This window comes from Hyaena hyaena, unplaced genomic scaffold (assembly GCF_003009895.1).
Source record: "Hyaena hyaena isolate Hyena2069 unplaced genomic scaffold, ASM300989v1 scaffold_1040, whole genome shotgun sequence".
Classification (NCBI taxonomy): domain Eukaryota; kingdom Metazoa; phylum Chordata; class Mammalia; order Carnivora; family Hyaenidae; genus Hyaena; species Hyaena hyaena.
In genome coordinates, this window is record NW_024081670.1 from 160,429 (window position 1) to 182,190 (window position 21,762).

The 21,762-nt window shown below is 38.4% G+C and overlaps 1 protein-coding gene across 2 annotated transcripts in view; it reads left to right on the forward strand.

Annotated features, from left to right (window-relative positions):
* Positions 1 to 21,762, forward strand: part of GABRR3 (gamma-aminobutyric acid type A receptor subunit rho3) — a 44,909-nt gene that overhangs the window by 3,298 nt on the left and 19,849 nt on the right. Inside the window, exons 2-6 of one of the 2 annotated variants that reach the window (XM_039221983.1) lie at positions 4,207 to 4,325; positions 10,770 to 10,837; positions 13,305 to 13,528; positions 18,488 to 18,570; positions 19,559 to 19,699. In XM_039221983.1, the coding sequence (XP_039077914.1) occupies positions 4,229 to 4,325; positions 10,770 to 10,837; positions 13,305 to 13,528; positions 18,488 to 18,570; positions 19,559 to 19,699 (613 nt within the window). In that variant the 5' untranslated portion in view covers positions 4,207 to 4,228. Of the gene's footprint in view, positions 1 to 4,058; positions 4,326 to 10,769; positions 10,838 to 13,304; positions 13,529 to 18,487; positions 18,571 to 19,558; positions 19,700 to 21,762 lie in introns of those variants that run through there. The other variant, XM_039221984.1, reaches the window with a different exon arrangement.

Genomic DNA, 21,762 nt, shown 5'->3' on the forward strand with positions numbered 1-21,762 from the left:
TACTGAGGAGAGGGGGAACATGGAAATAGTTTTCCTTTTTTCATCCAGGAAGGAAAAGATTCTAACTCAAAGCAAAAATTGATAACTATTGGGTGCCTGGGTGGCTCAGTCAGTTAAGCATCTAACATGGCTCAGGTCATGATCTCAAGGCTTGTGAGTTTGAGCCCTGCGTCGGGCTCTGTGCTGATAGCTCAGAGCCTGGAGCCTGCTTCAGATTATGTCTCCCTCTTTCTCTGCCCTTCCCATGCTCTGTCTCTCAATAATAAATAAACATTAAAAATTTTTTAAGAAACGATAACTTTTACCAAGACATACACCTACTATTTCTTAAACAATGTTTGTTATTCTTTGTGGGAAAAGACAAAGATTAAGAATGCTCATGTAAGACTTTTGCATGAGTTGAGATTTTTTGCTCTATCCTGTCAGAATTCAGCCTTTTATAAGGCCCTTTCCTCAGACAGAAGTTATCCAAAAGGTTTCTTTCAATAGCTACTAAAAATATGAGCTATTTTTTTTTCTAGAAGAGGGCAGAGGGCAGAAGACACAAAGTGGTTTAAAATAATATATATATATTGAATTATACCAGAAAACTCTGAGCTAAGTCTGATGCTCCATCATATATTGAATATCCCCTTATTAAACATATTTGCTTCTCTTGACCTTGTTCTATTTCAGCCTTCACTTTATTAACCTTTACATATATCTCTTTTCTGTTGCATAAGCCAGGGTCTTCAAGCTAGGACACCTATACTTCTGAGGTATAATGTACCCCTCAGGCTATAAACAAGCTATCAGAGGGACATGTGGCCACAGATAGTTTTAAAATAATCAATTTCTGATCTTTGACTCCCTTTTACTTCTTTCTTAGAATCGATGTACCTGAAAGCATGTCTTCAGTCTCCTTTATAGAGTCCCTTTAATTAATTTATTGCTCTATCTCATTTGGCAGAATTAAGGCATATAGCTCCCTTTTCCTGAATATTACTTTATGTGTTGCCCCAGTGTATAAAATCCTCCTAGGTACAAAGAGATCATTATAAATATTGTTGTGGAGGTAGTAGATGACTCTAGTTTAAATAACACATTGTCTTACAAAGTAGGTTATGTTTTTTTTCTTTGCTTTCAACAAAATTAAAGGAAGAACCTAATTAATTTGTCAGGTTACAAATCATTAGAAATAATTACTAATGATAGATCACAATGTGAATTTTGGAAAGTAAGTAAGAAAGAATTTAAATAATCAAGTTACGTTGCTAAAGCAATGCTGAAAAAAATTTCTTCAAATTTTATGTATGTGAAAGTTTTTAATATTTTCATCTATAAAAGTAAAGAATAGAAATAGAACATGTGCTAGAATAGAATAATGCTAGAATTTATTTCATACTAGCAATGCATAATATCCATAAACATGATGCAATTGGGGAAGATATATAATCACTTCATTAAGAAATCCATTGCCAATAAAATTTTAGTAAGTATCAACATTTATATGAGTTATGCTTTGCTCTAATTATAATAGCCATAGATGCTAATGTATATACATAATACACAATAGTTAATATAGTTAACGTGTATACATATATTCTTGCAAAGAAATATGGTGAGGTAATAAGATTCTCTGAAGGAAATAAAATGGACATACAAGTTCAAAGAAAGCAAGGAATGATATAAAATTTCTTATTTTTAAAGTGAAGTTTATTCATGTATTTTAAAATGCATAATGTGGGCATTTAGATTCATTGAATACATTAAGAGGAAGGATATGAGTTTTCTTTTAAATTTCCAATATTTAAGTAATTTTAAATTTTATAATGAGAAAATTGTTGACATCTATCTAAATGAGTACATAGATTTTCAAAATTCTTTTAGAGGGTATGGAAGCTACAAAATCGCTTGTGCAAAATTGATGAGGTATAAATAAAGTAAAAAATAAATAAGTATGAGACACCTTACTCAGCATCAGAAGAGCCCTCAAGGTAAGAATAGGTGTGTGTGGGGGCGCCTGGGTGGCTTAGTCAGTTAAGCGTCCGACTTTCGCTTAGGTCATGATCTCGTGGTTCGTGGGTTTGAGCCCCGCGTCGGGCTCTGTGCTGACTGCCAGCTCAGAGGCTGGAGCCTGTTTCAGTCTGTGACTCCCTCTCTCTCTGACCCTCCCCTGCTCACGCTGTCTCTCTCTCTCTCTCCTAGAAATAAATAAATTAAAAAAAAAACATTGAAAAAAAAAAAAGAAGAAGAATAGGTGTGTGTGCTTTTGCTGCTTGCCAAGAGTGTGCTTCATACAAGTTCTGTGTTCAGTATTCTTGGGATTCTTAATTAAGATTTATCCTTTTCAATATCATGATGCTTCTGAAAATGAATGCTTCCAGAAAGATATGAGTTACAGCCATTTCGTTGTATTATATTACCAAAGGAGTTCACAAATTTCCATGAGTTTCCAACCAAAGTTACATTTGATTTTTCCTAAAATGATAACAATTAGCTAGCTTTTATTAAATGTCTACTATTTTCCAGACCGGTGGTTCTCCCAAGAAACTGTTATAAATGCAGTCTCTCATACCCCCAACCTCTTGAATCAGAAGCTCTGGGCATGGGTCCCAGCAAGCCAGGAGATTCAGATGCATGCCAAATTCAGATGCATTTAATATTTACAAAACATCCTGGCATGAGATCTTAAACATAATAGGCATCTAATAAACACATTAGCTACTATTATTTTTTCAGTAAATAGTTCACTCTAGCTCCTTAAAAGAAATGTTCTAGTTAATATGAGATCCTTGGAAGAAATAGTTCTATATGTTCAATTATTTGTAGGATATAATGACACGTTTAAAATCAAACTCATTGTCTTCTACTCAAGACAGATTTCCTCTTCCAACTTCCCCTTTTCTCTCAATGGCAAAAATACATACATAAACCTCTGAGGGTCTCAACCAGAAACTTCCCTATTAAATACCCCACTGGATGGTGATAGGTACCCATAAGCCTGGACATATTTCCTGAATCAGCTGCTTTAGGATATGAAATTCTCACCATCAAAGTCACTTTATTAAGCTAAGAAATCACATCCACAAGTCCTATGTTAAAGTTCACATCTCTTTTCTGAAGAAGACAGTAATTAATGCAAAAGCATATCAAGAATTCAGAGTAACTAGAATTTACTTAGTAGCCCCTTCAATGTCTGGTGATGTTATTGCAGCAGCAGCTGCTGCTGCTGCTGACAGTGAGCATGGCAGACATGTGTCTCTGGAAGGAGCTGAGCAGAGTCTCTAGCACCCAGAACAAGGGGTCTGCTCTAATTACAGAGGAGCTGCGCTTCCACAGGCATTCTACCTCCACACTTAGCAATCACTGGGAAGTGTGTATCACAGGACAGAAAATGAGTCAGGGAGATCCAGCAACTTTCCATATTCATAGACCCAGGTAGTAACTCCTAGATCAGACACTGGGAACACTGGAGAGGCCACTCTCCACTTTGCCTACATCCTGGATAACTGTAGATAAAAACTGACTTCACTTACTTCACAAATGGACCAGACATCAAGTCCAATCAATTGTCAAATCCGCCTATTTTTCCTTTGGCTTCCTCTCCATTCCCATTGCCATCCCTCAGGATCTAGAGCCTATTGCAGACATTCTATTCAGATCTCAACTGGTACCCATACTTTCTGCTCATTTTGTCTTTGTAAACTATTTTCATTAGTTTACAACTCTGCAGTTGGTTTTTTTGTTTTTGTTTTTGTTTTGTTTTTTACTATCTTGGGTGCAGAAGTACTTTGACTTCAGTGACCCCAAGAATCACTTAGATAACATGTTTACCTAGGCAGATTCCTAGACCCTGTTTCCTCTGGCTTTGGTTTAGGTGATCTGGGGTGGGATGCATGGATGTAAGGTGGTAGTGATAAGGTTTTCCTGGTCTCAAAACCATATTGCGAGAAATACTGCCTACATTATGTAATAGTGCCTTACATCCAAACTTAGTTTGTTATATAAGCTGCTCCAAATGTTGGGTTCCCTTACCTGCTCCACACTTACATAATAAAGAGTAAATGTTGGCAGATCTTTGTCTAAGTGTAATATAAGCTGAGAAAATGAGCTTCTACGTATGTATTTCAGAGGATACCATGTTGAATACAGAAGGCCAACCTAAATCAAAATACCCAAAATCAAAAATATATGTATCTTAAAAGTATTTTTCCCCCTTTGGAGGGAGAGCAAACAAGAAGCCAGAATGAGGAAAAATGACAGTACCAAAGCATGGCTCCTGAAATACGAGCAGCTTCTTCATATACAGGACCATGATTTTGCAATGAGACCTGGATTTGGAGGTGAGTGTTATCTTTACAAAACTCTTATATCACAATGCATTGCACTGTCAAAATGAAGCTGAAAATGTGAAGCAGTTAAGACCAAAACACAAGTAAAGACCATCTATTTAAAAAAAATGTTTACCATGATACTCTCTTGAATGAGAACAATTTTTAAATTAATAAAAAGAAGATAAATATCTTTAGTAAATATACTATTTACTAGTTGTAAATAATGTGTGTTCAATAAATAGTGAATGGATATATACTGCCTATATGGCAACTTATTCTTTCAACTAAAACCTGTAAATTCTATTATGGAATGATATTCGTAAAATCTTATTGAACAACCTTATAACCTGGAGTGCCTAGTTTTGATGGAAGGACTAACACACCAAATGCCATGGCTCCCCATGGAACAACTCTGTTCAGGTATCTCTTTTAATCACTTCCAGCAACTGAAGTTGATGGGAATGTTGGAGTGCCAGGCACTGGGCTGAGCCTGTTAATGCACTAGCTTATTCTTCGTTCTGAAGAAGTAGGTACTATCATGATCCCTGATATTCCAGTGTAGAAACTGACATGTAGAGAGGTTAGGAGATTTGCTCCTAACCATGAAAAAAGCACTATGTGGTAGAACCAAGATGCAAGGGCAAATAAAGAAGACAGAAGAAGGCCATATAAGAACATACTTGGAACAACGTCCTTCCTGCCCTCAGATTGTTTAAAGAGCATACAGTTGTATCACAGAGGGTACCAAGTTTTCCAGAGACACATAGGATGTGGCAAAATCAAGTGGTTAATCTGAACTCTCTGTCTTACTGGTAAATCCATCCTGACTCTTCTATCATTGACCTAAAATCTCCACTCCTACCATTTCTGAGCTGACAACTTTTCAGAATACTAGAGGTGTGCATGTGAGGCTGAGAAGGCAGGAGCCCTCAGCTGTAGAACAGGGACAGCTTTTTCAAAAATAACTAATACTTTAATTTTCCATATGGGGTGGGGGAAACGTGTCCCTCACTATATTGTGGTTATAACCAAGGGAAGCTTGTTGATACCTCAGAGAACTCACTCGTTAGCAGGTAAAATAAAACAGCACGTCAGGTAGTTGTTCTGTTAAAGGATGTTTGTCTGTTGTTGTTTAATTTCATGGAATCCACTGGGTTGAAATTCTAAGGGTCTAGGTTTGATTTTATTAGATTCTTGACTAGAACATTAGCAAGCATCAAAGCCACCTGGGGGCTTCTTCACAACAGATTACGGAGCCCACCCCCACATCCAGGTTTTAATTCCCTACATCTGGGTGGGGCCAACAATTGCATTTCTAATAAATTCCTAAGTGATGCTGTTGACAGCCTGAGAATCACACTTGATAATTGCTGGATTGGATTATCAGCATCAGATTAAATCTTGGTTAGTTTCATTTTTGGTTTTTCCAAAGCATTTCTCACACTTACTGAACTTAATTTAAGATTTTAGAAGTCTAAAAATTAATCAGGTTAAAGATGTGTCTGTATTTTGCTTCCAGGGCCACTTCTTTATCTTGTTTTCTTCACATCACTGCTCCTCAAATGTGTCTTCCTTACTGGAAATCTCCTAAAGATGCCTGAGCCCTCAATTTCCATTCCCAACAGACCGTTTCTTTCCCGCAACCAAAGTTTGCCCCAAGTTTGGATAATATACTCTACAACTATCATACAATTATTCTCTACCTTGGTCTCCGTGATTCTATACAAGCTTCTAAATTCTTCCCCACAACCACTTAGTTGGAGAAAATGATATGAAGAGAAATTTGGCCTGCTGTGGGCCTTTTCAGCCACTAGAGAGCGCCAGTCGCACAGGAATGACTTGGAACTGGCGTCTCCTGAACAGCAATTAGAACCCCAAAATGATGTATGCTCTTCAACACCAGTTCAAAACGCTGCCATAATTCCTGTCAGTTTAGGTTCCTTCCTCAATTAAATGAATTCCTATCTTAGAGAAAAGGGTTTCTATGAGTCTATTTTGGATCATTGAAAGCCAGAAAGATTGAGAGAAAACAGACTCCTTTATTTGGACCTTGAAACACACACTCTAGAAAGCTATATGCTCAAAATGGTTCAAGGACCAGTAGCAGAATCACCTGGGAGTTAGTTAGAAATGCAGAAGCTCAGGCCCCATGCTCAGGCTTTCTGAGTCAAAATCCACATTTTAATAAGATCCCCAGGTGATTTGAGCACATTTTACAATTCGAGAAATACGGCTGTAGATTACCAAGTGAGCACCCTCTGTTCTTACCTTAAAACACTTAAATCTTCATTCTCTCTCCCATCTTACCATCCCCATTCCCAACAAAAACATAGAATTGACCTTAAATTTCCACTTCTTTTGATCTGTTAGAGATACATTTTAAGATTTTATTTTGAGTGGGAATGCTTTTTCCCCAACCATGAGGCTACTTTGTGGGGTTATTAAAAATGCAATTGAAACGAGCTACTTAGTGGCAGGTGGCAAATCATCCCACGATGAAAATATTTTTCTGACAATCATGAACTAGGGCTGAATGGTGTCCAAATGTCTTATGTGTTCTGTCAGTTCAGGCAGAAAAATCCATAACTTCAGTCAGAAGTGTCACTCTGGTAGCTTTGTGAAATACAGTCCTTAGCCTTCTCTTGTCTTGGTCAGAACAGCCTCTTCCTCCTGGTGACCCATTTCTCTGTTCTCTCAAGGCTGCCTTCCTGGGGGAAATCAGGCTGCAGGATATAAATGACAAGCTTTAATTTATCTTCTCTTTCTTTATACTTGTCCATAACATAAACACACGCACATACTTCTTTCCTCTTGAGCTAAATGTAACTTCAGCACTTCTCTTGCCTTAATGTGTTTTCCTAATTAGCTTTAACATTAAAACCAGCTGCTACCGCAGTGTTTTTTACTTTTATAAAGCATTAGAAGATTAATTGACTCATTATGTGGAAATAGAATATAAATTTAGGGGAGCTTTTTGTTTAACTTGGGTTGTAAATTGCAGCTCATTTTCTTTATGTTTTCCCTACCCTTTACATCTCTCATCACTAAGGGCTTTTTTGTTTCAGTCTTAGAGATGATGATTTCTTTGGTTCTTCAAAGTGAAATCAATTTAGCATCTAGATACTGGCTACTGACTCAAGTCAAAAGCGAAGTTGTGAAAGCCGCTTGTATAATCTATGATTGTCAAACAAGAGGACCAGACTAGGAGCCAGAGGGACCTGACCACATTCCTGCATTAACCAGCTTTAGGTTTCAGGCAAGCTCTATAATATCTCAGAGTGAGTTAGGTCATATGTCAATTGTAGCTAACATCGGTTCCAACTACCTAACAAATGGCTGTAATGATAATATGGGATAAAATATTGTATAACGTATTTTAAATGCACTATCCACATAAGATGTATAACTGTTATGTAACTATTGTCCCAGCATACATAAAAATAGACTGATGATCTATCTTTATGTATAAAAAAAGACTATAAATGTGTGTGTTACTACCTAGGTAATGATCCTGGAAAATCAACACACGATACTGATTAATATTTATTTATTTTTACTATATTCCAAATGCTTTATATATAGAATTAATGAAAATATTTGAGAAATTGTTATTATTCATGTTGTATGTATGACTGATCCAATAGATGCTGAACAAGTTGGTTGTTAAGATACTTGAATGGGGTTAGTCGAAGGTCTTGATATGCATGGTTTTGCTTAGTCTCACAGCGATGCTATTAGGTAGGTACCACATAATTATTCCCACTATTTTACAGATAAGCAAACTAAGGCTCAGAAGAATTAACAGATTTACAGAAATTTGGCCTTAATTCAGGTTTATGGCTAGAAATTCTATGATTTTTAATATATTTGCTTTATTACTACCCTTTCTTTGAGACTCAGCTCCTTATCTATAAAAAGAATACTTGGAATTTATATATATGTGTATATATATATATATACACAATTCTGTAATTCTGTATCTTGCCTTTACATGCCCCTCAATCTCCAGATTGTCCTCAAGAATGTATAGATTCCCAGACCCCAGAGGAAGGTACACTTGGGCATGGAGTTCAGAGGAGCTAAAAATGAGGTCAGATGGCATCTGAGGGCCAACACTTTTTTTCAAAATGGAAGCGCTAATCCCCACAAGAACAGAATAAATCCAAAGGATGAAAAAAAAGTAATCTAGAATGTTTCCATTCCTAATGGACAAGCTATGTTTTTACCCCACTCTCAGACCAGTCTTCCAACAACCCTGAGGGTCTGTTGCACATCCAGTGGTGGCACAAATATGTCCTTGTGTGGTGGCGTTAGAAGACTGCCCCAGCCTTGCAGAAATAGCCATTAGCAATTGGGGTGTTCTTACAAGTCACAATGCAAATTGTTCTCAGGTTTTGTCATAAAATAAGCGCTCTATGAGAAGCACTGTATCATTTTCTAGTAATCCATCTAGGAGTGGATGGATTATCTAAATGTTTGAGTGTAGGGTGGGGGAATAGCCTGTATTTCTAGGAGCAGGCTCACATTTTTGCTGAATTGCAGTAGCAATAACATTTATTTAGTGAGCGCCAATTAAGTTTACTAACTGTGTATTCTTTCTAGTCCTCAAATAAGTCTTCAAGGTGAGAGTTTATAGGTGAGGAAACTAAGCTTAGAAATGTTACTAACCCTAGATCACATATGAGTGGTCAAGCCAGGTTCAAACTCTAGTCTGTGACTCTAACACCAGAATTTTAACCAGGACCATCCTGCTACCTCTCTCTAAGATCTCGCCAAGGCCTTCAGTCCCTAGGAGTATTGGAGTTAATGGAAAGATGTACTCATCCTGAAGCCATCCTCAAAAGCCATGCATTTTTATTTTGATACCTATACTAATTAAAGAAAAAGAGTAAACACAACAAAAGCATCAGAGCTGAACTCAATAAGTAACGGAGTAATACTGAACAGTCCCCAAGTTAATGCATAATCATACTTATCATTAAACAATTTTTAAATACAATTGTCATAATTAATGTTGTAGAGGTAATTGATCCAATATGGCAGAAAGTCATTGGTGCTTAGGATGCAAGTAAGATGTTCCTGAGGCCTGGAGCGGGAATATATTTGAGTGACAGGCCCAGAGCCTGTCTAGATGGAACCTCTATAAGTAAGGAATGATGTGAGGATATATTATGGAGCATAAAAGGGAATCTGTATTAGTAAAGGGAAGGTATTTTCAGCCAATTAATGAGGGGAGTCACAGATGGGGGACAGGTGAGGCATATCTTGTTTTATAATGTGTTGCACATTTAAAACACAACAACTAGATGCTTTGTTGAATTGTATGCCCATGTATGTCACATATAGCACATCCAGACTTTAATTAGTGTCAGTAAGGAAGTTTTCTAGCCTGACCCTTCTCATTCTCAGAATCTTGACTAAAACATCCACTTGGGATCTATCTAGCAAGATTTCTATTTTTTCAAAAAGAGTTGAAATCATTTTTTTAAGCTCAGAATTATACAGAGACAATAAAATTTAATTGAGAATCGGTCACAATCTGGTTCTCTGAGATCCAACTGCAGACACATCTCAGCACTTGTCTGTCTGAGGTTTCTCCAGAACTGACTTTCAATACATTCTCATCAAACATATTTCTTTTTTTAAAGTTTTTAAAAATTTATTTTGAGAGAGAGAGAGAGACAGAGAGAGAGGTAGAGAGTCAGAGACAGAGACAGGCAGAGAATCCCAAGCAGGCTCTGCACTGTCAGTGCGGAACCCAATGCAGGGCTTGAACTCACAAACCATGAATGAGATCATAACCTGAGTCAAAATCAAGAGCCAAACGCTTAACTGACTGAGCCATCCAGGCATCCCTCAAACACATTTCTAAGGATGTTTGTTTCATCCAAACTGCAGGTTGTGGTTACTGAAGTTCTGCAAAGGGACATCTGTGAATGTGTGGCATCCCTGCATAGCACTATACTGTCATCTGTGATCCTCTAGCCTTCCATGCACAGCGCAAGTGAAAGAGGCTGAGTTTTTGGCAAGAGAGAAAAGACTCCCACATTTTTCAGTCATGAACTCCATGACTGCTCTGCTTCCTGACTGTAAAATATGACCCTTACCATAGAGAACACATAATTCTACATAATCTCAGACATATTTTCGAAACATTGTTCCTTTTTAAATCACTACTAGCTAAAACAAAAAACATTGAAAACACTATTTCTATACTCTAAGTATACTAGAAGAAGGAAAATATTGAGTTGTTCATAAGCAAATATATAATAATTATTGACATAACATTTATTTATACATGTGCCCTTTTACTGTAATTGACTGTATAATAATATATTGATAAATAATGGAGAAATTTGTTGTTAATTTGCAACATTGATCTCTCTCTGCTTTGAATGTTTCCAAAATAATTTTAATGATTTCTGGGTACATCATTCATTCTTCTTTCTGAAGGGTCTCCAGTACCAGTGGGTATAGATGTCCAGATTGAAAGCATTGACAGCATTTCAGAGGTTAAAATGGTAAGTTTCTCCACAAGATACTGGTCTTTGTTTGGAAGGTTAGAGAAGAGTGTCAAAGTCACTGGTGTTTTAATAAACCATTTTAATTATGTATGCTACTATTATATATTTTTCCTACGTTGCTTCATAGAGTTGAAGTTGTTTTGCTCTCTCTATTCACTTCTTTCTGCTTGAATTTAGATTTTATATATTACTTTTATAATATGCAAATATCACAATTAAAGATAAAATGTAGAAAGAATGAAGATGTATTTAAAAAAAAAAAAGGTGAGAGAGAGAATAAGGTAGGGAATCTCTTAAGGAGGCCAGGTCTAGAAAACATAAATCAATTAAGTTGGAAGATCAAATAATCTTTTTATATATATACTTAATAGTTTTATTTATAGTGATTCCTCCAGCTAGTTATTGCCATCCAAATGCTAGCTGAATGAAAAATTATAGGATATATAAAAATTCCAACAAATTTAAGCAAAATTTTTATGACATCTTATATCTTATTTCAATCTTTAAGTAATGTTCATCTAGTCCTTATCATTAGCAAATTCAATATTTATTTTAGTTCAGTATGAAACTTCCTTTATTTTAACCACCCTACTCCAGAGGCAATAGCACAGATAGTACTCACTACTCAAAAATGCCTTGTTTAGAAAGTTTTGGCTCTTACCTGACCAAAATCTGCTTTAACTGACATTTTCTTGAGTCCATTATACTCCAGGAGCAAGCATTCATTTCCCCTTTCCTGGCATAATCTCTAAATTACCCCTGAGTGACCCCATCTGCATCAAAAGTTCTCATTGTCTCCACCTTCTGCCCCTAAAACCCAATCTCATCCTCTCCTGAGTAAGGTCCACTCTGGTACTCAGTGTCAACTAAAACTGGACTGGGTTCTCCGTGCCCAATGTGAAAATGCTTTCTAAATTATCAGTAACATCCAGTGTTGGCTTCTTTTGCTTCTCATTTATCATCTTCCCACCCTGTCATTCACTTGTCCTACCCTGAATTCACTTTCAATTCCTTGGAGTTTTACCCCACTCTCCTCTCAACATGCTCTTCAGCCTGCTTTCTCATGATAGTGCCCACTAGTGGTGATGCTGATGTATCACTGACATATAATGGCTGCTATTCCACTTCCTAGGCTCTGTGTTTGCCCAGTGACCTTCAGAACAGACTGAACACCTAATTAAAAATATATGCTTACCAAAGCAATCCATGCAGTAACCCACACAACTCCCTATAGAGTAGTGTTATGGGAACAAATGAATCATTCTACTTATTTGCTCTTACCCTAATCCAAAATTACACATAGCTAATGCTCCCACACTAACCAAGAGCAATAATACAATGTACCTCTATTCTGAACATAAAAAACAAAACAAAACAAACAAACTAGTTCATTAATTGGTGACTTATTTGTAGTTTACTGAGATTTGTCTTTTGCCTATATAATAAATGCCAAAGTTCTATCACATGTAACTAGTTCAAGAATAATTTGAATGTTGCTGGGAAATAAATGATAGTAAGAAATAAACAGTTGTAAAAGGTGAAACAAATCGTCATTGTCCACACCCAATGACTTGGATGTAGCTAGGGGAGTTTCTGTTCAAACGAAGAAAATATTAAACATAGTATCTGAGAGCCAAACAAACCTCAAAGTGTTGACTAACCACATTTTTTTTTGCTAAAATAATGTTAATATACTTCTCCCCTCCTCCCCCCCCCCCCCCCCCCCCCCCCCCCCCCCCCCCCCCCCGCATCCTTATCTCTTTACAATTGGGTTATACACGAACAATTCAATTCCCTGAGCCATACTGGTATTAGCTTCTGGGGAATATGCCATATTAACAAATTCATAGGTAAGTCTTTTGCACACTAGAATTTGAGAACCACCATTTCTTGGTATTCTTTCTGTCTCTCAAGCTGAAGAAAATCATTGTCTCCATCTCAGGATCCACTAATAGCTCTAATAAAAACTGTATCTGTGTTTGTGGGACTGTAGGTTTTCAAATGGGAGACTGTAATTTTGTGGGTCTGTAGCTTTGTTCTTTAACAAAGGCAATATAAATTTATGGATACATTATAAAAGTGAATATTTATTTGCAATGAAAAAATAAGTCAAAATAAAATATTGGGCCATGTGGATTCAAGTCCTTTTCTTCTGAGATCTCTTTAGGTGATGTACCAGTGCTTACATAGAAAGGCTTCCCAGTTATAACCTGGCTTCCCTTACCCAACTTGAATTCTTTGTGATTCCCAGAAACTCAACATTCACCAGACTCCACATGAAGGAGAGATTCTGCAACTCAAGCTCACTGGATTTATCCTAAATCTACCAGAAAATACAATATATGCCATTCACTTTATAGATCATTAACACCCATGCCAATCAATCTGGTTCTAATGACATTGATTGATCATCCTGAACTATATTCCTACTGGCTTTGACTTGTCTCTGTTTCTCTCTGCCTAGGACTTTACAATGACGTTGTATCTCAGACATTCCTGGAAAGATGAGAGGCTTTCCTTTCCTAGCACAACAAACAAAAGCATGACCTTTGACCATAGATTGATCAAAAAGATTTGGGTGCCTGACATATTTTTTGTCCATTCTAAAAGATCCTTCATCCATGATACAACTGTGGAGAACATCATGCTGCGTGTGTACCCTGATGGAAATGTCCTTTTCAGTCTCAGGTAAGGAGGGCTGTGGATTGCCTTTGGCTTCTCTATACTAGGGTTGTCTACACAAACTCTGGTGGATCACATTTCAGACTCAACTCACAATATTACTATCTATTCAGTGATGCTGAAGACTGGGACACAAGCAGAAAATATGATTCTTCCTTGTTCTAATGTCCAGATTTTAAAGAATAGTTTTCTAGCAATACCTGTACAGTGTATTGTTGAAGAATGATAGAAAAGAAGATGGGACAGAATAAAGATGAATTATGGAAATCTCCAAAAGCCTGGCCCACAGTTTTATAGGTACACAAAATTGCTTTTCTTCTTTACCAACCACACACTACCAAACAGTCTTAGAATCTTGGATTAACTAGTGTTATTAATTATCTCCTGCATTTTTCACAAGAAGGCATAGTTATTCAAATTACTGCTAATTTGTTCACTTCCTTTTTATTTTTTTTAATTCAAAACATTTTTCAGGGGTGCCTGGGTGGCTCAGTTGGTTGAGCATCCGACTTCAGCTCAGGTCATGATCTTGCAGTCTGTGGGTTCAAGTCCCTTGTTGGGCTCTGTGCTGACAGATCAGAGCCTGGAGCCTGCTTAGGCTTCTGTGTCTCACTCTTCTCTCTGCCCCTCTCCCGCTTATGCTCTGTGTGTCTCTCAAAAAAAATAAATGTTAAAAATTTTAAAAATAAAAACACTTCTTTCTGACATTATGCTATAACAGCCCTCTATCTTTAATGCACCATATATTCTTTTAGCCTAATGAATTCTGTACATACTGATGGTTTATTATTGGTAATTCTAAAAATGTATAGTAAAGCCGAGTAATTCAATTTTTTTTCATGTCTTAAAATCCCAGGAAAACTCTATAGTAAGACTGTGAAAAAAAATGGCTCCCTAAAAGGTATCCATGTCGTAGTTCTTGAAACATGCAGAAGTTACCTTATTTGGGAAGGAAGGAAGGAAGGAAGGAAGGAAGGAAGGAAGGAAGGAAGAGGAAAGGGAAGGGAAGGGAAGGGAAGGGAAGGGAAGGAAAGGATCTTTGTAAATATGATTAAGTCAAGGATCTTGAGATAGGAAAATTATCCTGGATCAGTTGGTTGGGACATAAGTACAATCAATCATAAGCATCTTTTTAGAGAAAGGTAGAGTAAGATCTGACACACAAAGACTAGAAGACAATGTGACCATTAAGACATAGAGTGATAGAGTCACTAGTACAGGAATGCCTGCAGCTGCCAGAAGCTGTAAGCGGCAAGGAATGAATTTTCCCCTAGAGCCTCTGAGAGAACAGGGCCTTTCTGACACCTTGATTTCAGTGCAATGATACTAATTTTAGACTTCTATTCTCCAGAACTGTGAAAGAATAAATGTCTGTTGGTTTAAGCCACCAAGCTTGTGGTAATTTGCTACAGTGATAGAAAATTAATAGATTCTTTTTGTTCTACACCTTGCTCACTTTAGTGCAAAGGTGCTATTGCCATACTGCTGTCAATGTTTTTAAAAATGCAATGAAAGGGGGCACCTGGGTGGCTCAGTCGGTTAAGCCTCCAACTCTTAATTTCGGCTCAGGTCATGCTCTCATGGTCCTGGGATCAAGCCCTGCATTGGACTCCATGCTGGGTGTGGGGCCTGCTTGGAACCCTCTCTTCCTCTCTCTATGCCTCTCCCCAGCTCATGCTCGCATGTGGTCACTCTCAAAATAAATAACTATTTAAAAAAATAAAAATACAATGAAAAGGAAAGTACCACTTTCAATAGAACTTTTTTAAAAAATATTTATTTTGAGAGAGAGCAAACAAAAGTGGGAGGAGGTGCAGAGAGAGGGAGAAAGGATCCCAAGCAGGCCCAGTGCTGTCAGCGCAGAGCCTGACACAGGGCTCAATCTCATGAACCAAATCATGAGATCATGACCTGAGCAGAAATAAAGAGTCCAATGCTTATCCCACTGAGCCACGCAGGTGCTCCACTTTCAATAGAAACTTTAAGTCAGGTGTCATATGGGACTAGAGTCGGGCCTTACCAGAAATCAGAAGCAGAATGGCAGCATCTGACCAAGGAACCAACTTTCTAAAACTTTTAGCTTTTCAAAATTAATTATTTTGATGAAAGAATTAATTTAGTAGATTGTACCCTGCATATTCCAAAGAATGATTTCTGGCTCCTGGGAGATAACCTCAAAGCCCTTGAAATATCCTGTCTGATAAGAACATCTTTGTTTCCCCTGAGGCCTTGGGCCACACCAGAAAGTCTACACTAACAATGTGATTTATGGAGGAGGCTTTGCACTACCCAGTATCAGCCTGACCCCTGGAGGGGCTAGAGACCGAGGTCAGCCAGACCTATGTGACCAACGCTCAGTTAATACTTTGGACCCCAAGACTGAGGTAGCTCCCCTGGTTGGAAGTACTCCATGTGTGTTGTCACACTCACTGTTAGGACAGCAGCGCTGCCCACATAACTCCACTAGCACAGGACAGCTGGAAACTTGCTCCTGGTCTCTCCTGGCCGCTGCCCTCTGTGCCTTTCCATTGATGATTGTGATCTGTGTCCTTTCATTGCAATAAACCATAGCTGTCAGTGGAACAGCTTTGATGAGTTCTGTGAGTCCTTCTAGTGAATCATGGAAACTGAGAGTGGTCTTGGGGAATCCCCAAACACAAGAGGACTCAAAATTGTTGTCCATACAGCTATTCCAGGTGACAGCAGAGCTGGTCCAAGCCCAGAGCAAAGTTATCTGGTTCCAGGCTTGGTTCTGACACCTGACATATACTGACAGAGATTCTCTCTTGGACCAAACTCTGCGAGGGCTCCTCTGAACTTTCTTCTCACCTAGACTCTGACTTTTGAGCTTCCATGTTTACCTCTAAGTCCATTGAGCCAGAATCCTCTAACTTCAATATCTGACCACCCTCCAAATCTGATCAGATTCCTCATTTTGCACCACCTAAGAATGATGTCTGCTCACCCTGGCCTGCCTTCAGCAAGAATCCTGTTAGGTCCTTTTAGCCAGAATCATCTCCTCCTCACCCCTGAAATTTCCCATCCACTGCCCCCCAACCTACTCCTTGGCTATAAATTCCCACTTTTCCTTGTTATATTTGGACTGGAGCCCACTCTCTCCATTGTTAATAAACCAAATTATAGTAGTCCCCCTAAATACAATCTCCCTTACTGTTCTTTAACAAGTGCAAGTGTCATGAATAAATTTTTATTTACCATCACTCCCCTAACCACTTTGGTTGTTAATTTATTCATGTGTATACTATGAAGAAGGTAGACCTGAAGGCTTCAGAGATCCCTTCTAGCTTTAAAGTACACTTGAACAACACGGGCTTGAACTGCACACATCTACTGATATGTGGATTTTTTCAATAAATACAGTACAGTGCAGTGAATGTATTTTCTCTTATGGTTTTCCTAATAACATTTTCTTTTTTCTAGGTAACTTTACTGTAAGAATATGGTATAAAATACATATACAAAATATGCGTTACCTACATTGTTGGTAAGGTTTCCTGTCAGCAGTAGGCTTTTAGTGGTTAAGTTTTGGGGGACTCAAAAGTTATACAGGATTTTCAACTATACAAAGGTTGGCATCCCTAACCTTGCATTGTTTAAAAGTCATCTGTACCAGGAATATGTGAAAATGAGTATGTTTTGTGACACAGAGTCATCCAGATACCTCCCTGGCTTGGCATTTTGCTGCATGACTGTTGACAACAGAATTCAACCCATGGAAGATAAAATTGTTCTACTTCTCTGATTAACGTAGGGCACCATGGGTAGAAGCAGCCGTTGCCTTTGTGTTTTTTGCAGACTTGCTCAGGGGTCTTTTATAAACCTCTGATCTGCTGTTGTGGGTACCAGAGTTTCTACTTTGAGCCAGGATCATAGTATAGCAGCCTCTGCCTAAAGCCAGAAAAACCTAGGAGGACATAAAATTTGAAAAAACAATCCTCATCAGTATGCAAGGCTTAATGGCACCTGAATTATGCATTGTGCACATAAATCTATAACTAAAAATGCTCCAGGCTTTCTCTTCACTCCTGGAAAGAGAATTTTCTCAGGCAAACTTGCTTTGTGAGAGAAACCTTTACCCATAGGTTTTTATTACCATCAACCCAGCGCTTTATGACTAGAAACTAGGTTTGGATCTTTGAAAAAGCAGAAGATATTTAAATCCATTTAAAAGTCTTCTCCCTATAGGGGAGCCTGGGAGGCTCAGTCAGTTAAGCATCTGACTTTGCCTCAGGTCATGATCTCATTGTTCATGAGTTCTAGCCCCACATCAGGCTCTGTGCTGACAGCTCAGAGCCTGGAGCCTGCTTCAGATTCTGTCTTCCTCTTTCTCTGCCTCTGCCCTGCTCATGCGCACATGTGTGCTCACATGTGCACTCTCTCTCTCTCAAAAATAAATAAACATTAAAAAAATTTTTAAAAAGTCTCCTCCCTCCGAAGCATGTTTTCCTGAAAGATATCAAAGCCAAAAAATATAGAGGGAGCTGACTAGGAAATTTTGAGATTAGAAGCAACTGTTAGAGCATGAATTCACTCATTAACTCTGAGTCTTCAGCAAATCATCCACCTTCCTGAGTTTGCTTCCTTATACATTATCTTGATAATGGATGGTAATGCCTGTTTTGAGTTATTATTTTTAATGTTTATTTAATTTTGAGAAAGAGCATGAGCAGGGGAGGCAGAGAAAGAGGGCAGGACAGAGGATCTGAAGCAAGCTCTGTGCTGACAGCAGAGAGCCTGATATGGGGCTCCAACTCATGTACCATGGGATCATGACCTGAGCCAAAGTCAGATGCTCAGCCAACTGAGCCACCCAGGCACCCCTGTTTTGCACTATTCTTGAAAGGCACACAAAACAAGCAAACAGTAAGGGAGCTTCAATATTGCATGTTTCTTCAGCCATATGGTTAAATGATCTGCAGTTTTGTTTTCTCTTTCCTTTTCCAGGATAACTGTTTCAGCCATGTGCTTTATGGATTTCAGCAGGTTTCCTCTTGACACTCAAAACTGTTCCCTTGAACTAGAAAGCTGTAAGTCCACTTACTGATGGAGTGAGTACTCATGATCTGAACACACCATCACCTACTTACATGTAAATAAGCATGTTCTTAAGAAACATTTAAAAATCTTGATATCAGTTAAATATATTTGTTGAAAATAATTACATTTAAAAAGAAAACTAAGGCCTGTCAAAAGAGAACATCCAGGGAAAGAATGTTTTCATAATTACATATTCTGCAGTTTCCACAATGGTTATAAAGGAACAAGTTCCCTAAAAAGGTATATTCTATATGCTATTAACTATGTAGACTGACACACTTCCCAAATTAGGAAAGCTCTGGCATTCACGTTCCCATGCAGCTCACAATCTTCCATAAATGTACCTGGGTTCCCCAGAAAAATGCAGCTCTGGACATAGACTCTCTGATCAAAGCCCTGTCAGAGAGCATCCGAGCCAACTCCTTGTCAATCACTTTGATTCATAAGCTGTTTTTGATACGACATCTTAAAAGCTGACTGCAGTTTTTCATAACGTGGCAAAAGTGCTGGGAATTTTAGTGGTTGTTCCTCCCTAAATCCATTAGAAACTTTATAATGCTAGTTGATTTCAGAAAAAAATTCTTTATGAGCGCAGCTCACTTTGGAATTTCATACAAGAGAGCCACAAAACTAACGGGGCCAGAAGACCTGGGGTCGGGCCTGTGACAGGAGACAGGCAGTGCTGTGACATCACTCAGTGCACCCAGGAACAGGAGCAGCTATTTGGAGAGTTTTAAGTCCTCACGTGGGCACCAGAAAAGCCTTCACACTATGCCAGTCATTAGGGTCTAAGTTTTGGAGATTATTGTTACTTTTGGTATGTGTGTATTATCAGTCCATTGACAAACATATTTCTCAGTACCCAATATATACAAGTCATTGGACCAGGCACTGGGGATACAGGACTATATAAAACCTGGCTGTAGACCTCATGGAACACACAAGAGCCAATGACAGGAAAACATTCTCTTGTTTTAGATGCCTACACCGAAGAGGATCTGATGCTGTACTGGGAACATGGGAACAAGTCCTTAACTACTGATGAACACATTTCCCTGTCTCAGTTCTTAGTTGAGGAGTTCAGTGCGTCCAGCGGGTTCGCTTTCTATAGCAGCACAGGTGCACTGGTTTATGGGGACAGTTCATCAGCACTTACTGACACCCCCCATTGTGAAACAAGTGAAGAGACCAGAATTCACACAAGTGTCCTGTTTGGCCGGTAACATTGTCCCTCCTTTACAGGCGGCCTCCTCCACCTCCAGTCCACAACCGCTCTGCAACTCATGCAGCCACCTCTAGATAAATGCCTTGCTTCTAACCCTGGCCTCTGCAGTCTACCCTTAACACAGCAGAGTGCTCTTTAAAAACATAAAGACCACAATTCTTTCCTGCTTAACACCCTCCAGGGTTTTTCTGCCACACTTACGACAAAATTCAAGCTTCTCAAATGGCCTACAAGGCCTACACCATCTACCTCTGACCTCACCTGCTACAACCTGCTCCCCTCCACCACATCCCCCACTCCCCATGCTGGCCTTCCTGCCTGTCCGCAGACACACCTCTCTCTTTCTATCTGCAGGGCTTCTGTTTTGGACTTTTCCTCCCTCTGCAACAGTGCTATTTCCCCAGCTTTCTCATGACCAGGTGTTGTTCAAATATCACCTCCTCAGAGAGTGCTTTTTTATCCGTCCCGTCTAAACTAGGCGTCCTCCCTCACAATTCCCTGTCTGTATTTGTCTTCACAGCACGCAACACTTCCTGAAATAGATTTCTGTTTGACTGCTTTATTGTCTGAGTGCTTGACTAAAAAGAGTGCAAGAAATCTGTTTGTCTTGTTCACCATTTCTTCCCCAGCATCTAGAATGGGCATGGTACATGATAGATACTCAATAAATATCACTGTGCTCACTTTGGCAGCACATGTACGCAATAAGTATTGTTGAAGGAATCAGTAAAGTTCGTCATTGCTCAGAATAGAAAACCTACTCAATATTGGGCCTATATTGTATATTCTTTACTATGACAGATATGTTTTTCATTTGGCAACATGTATCCAAGGCACTTTTTAAATTATATGTGAGCCCATTTAAAAATTATATGTTGATTAAGTTAGAAGTAGCTTCCTCTTCTCTGGTTATTAGGTCATATAAAAGGCCATTTTAGATTTTTAAAGCCATACATAGGCTAGAAAATGTATGTTGCCCTGAGTGCCTAGAATCCTTTTACCTACTGACTTTTCTCCCTGGAGGGTGCTTTACTCTGCCCTTAGACTCCGGAGAGGAGTTATCAAGTTGTTATCTAAAAGCCTGAATCATTGGAGTGCCCCGGTGGCTCAGTTGGTTAAGCCTCAGAGTTCAGCTCAGATCATCATCTCCCAGTTCATGAGTTTGAGCCCCACGTTGGGCTCTGTGTTGACAGCATGGGGCCTGTTCAGATTCTCTGTCTCCCTCTCTCTCTGCCCTTCCCCTACTCATGTGCTAATGTACTCTCTCTCCCAAAAATAAATAGACATTAAAAAAATAATAAAAGTCTGAATCATTAAGAGAGAAATCAAAATTTATATCAGAGAAGGTGAGGGACTCCTAGCACCAACAGCTATTTAGCTATTTAGATCCAGAAGAAATGCTCTATTTCACTTCATTATTTGTCTACATTGCTCAGGATTCAGCAGGTAATGCTATTAACTGTAATAATGCTTATGGCCTTTTCTGATTATATAAGTGATACATATTATTTGTTTTGATCATTGGCATACCCCTGGCACATACTAGATGTTCCATAGGTAATTACTGAGCAAAGGCAGATAACTTGAAACAAATTCAGAGAAGGTTAAAGAAAAACGCTTTGTAATCCAACATCATAGAGATAAACTATGTTATTATTTTTATATTTTCTTTTTATTCTTTTCTCTGTCTTCCTGTCTTACTCTGCATGAGTAAATAATGTTGAGCCTTGAACAACACAAGTTTGAACTGCACAGTCCACTTACATGTGAATGTTTTCAATGCATACATTAAGGTACTGCACGTGTATTTTCTCTCCCTTATGATTTTTTAATCTTTTCTTTTCATGAGCTTACTTTATTGTAAGAATACAGTGTATAATACAGATAACATACAAAATAGGTCTTAATCCACTGTTCCATTATAGTGAGGCTTCCGGACAGCAGTAGGCTATTAGTA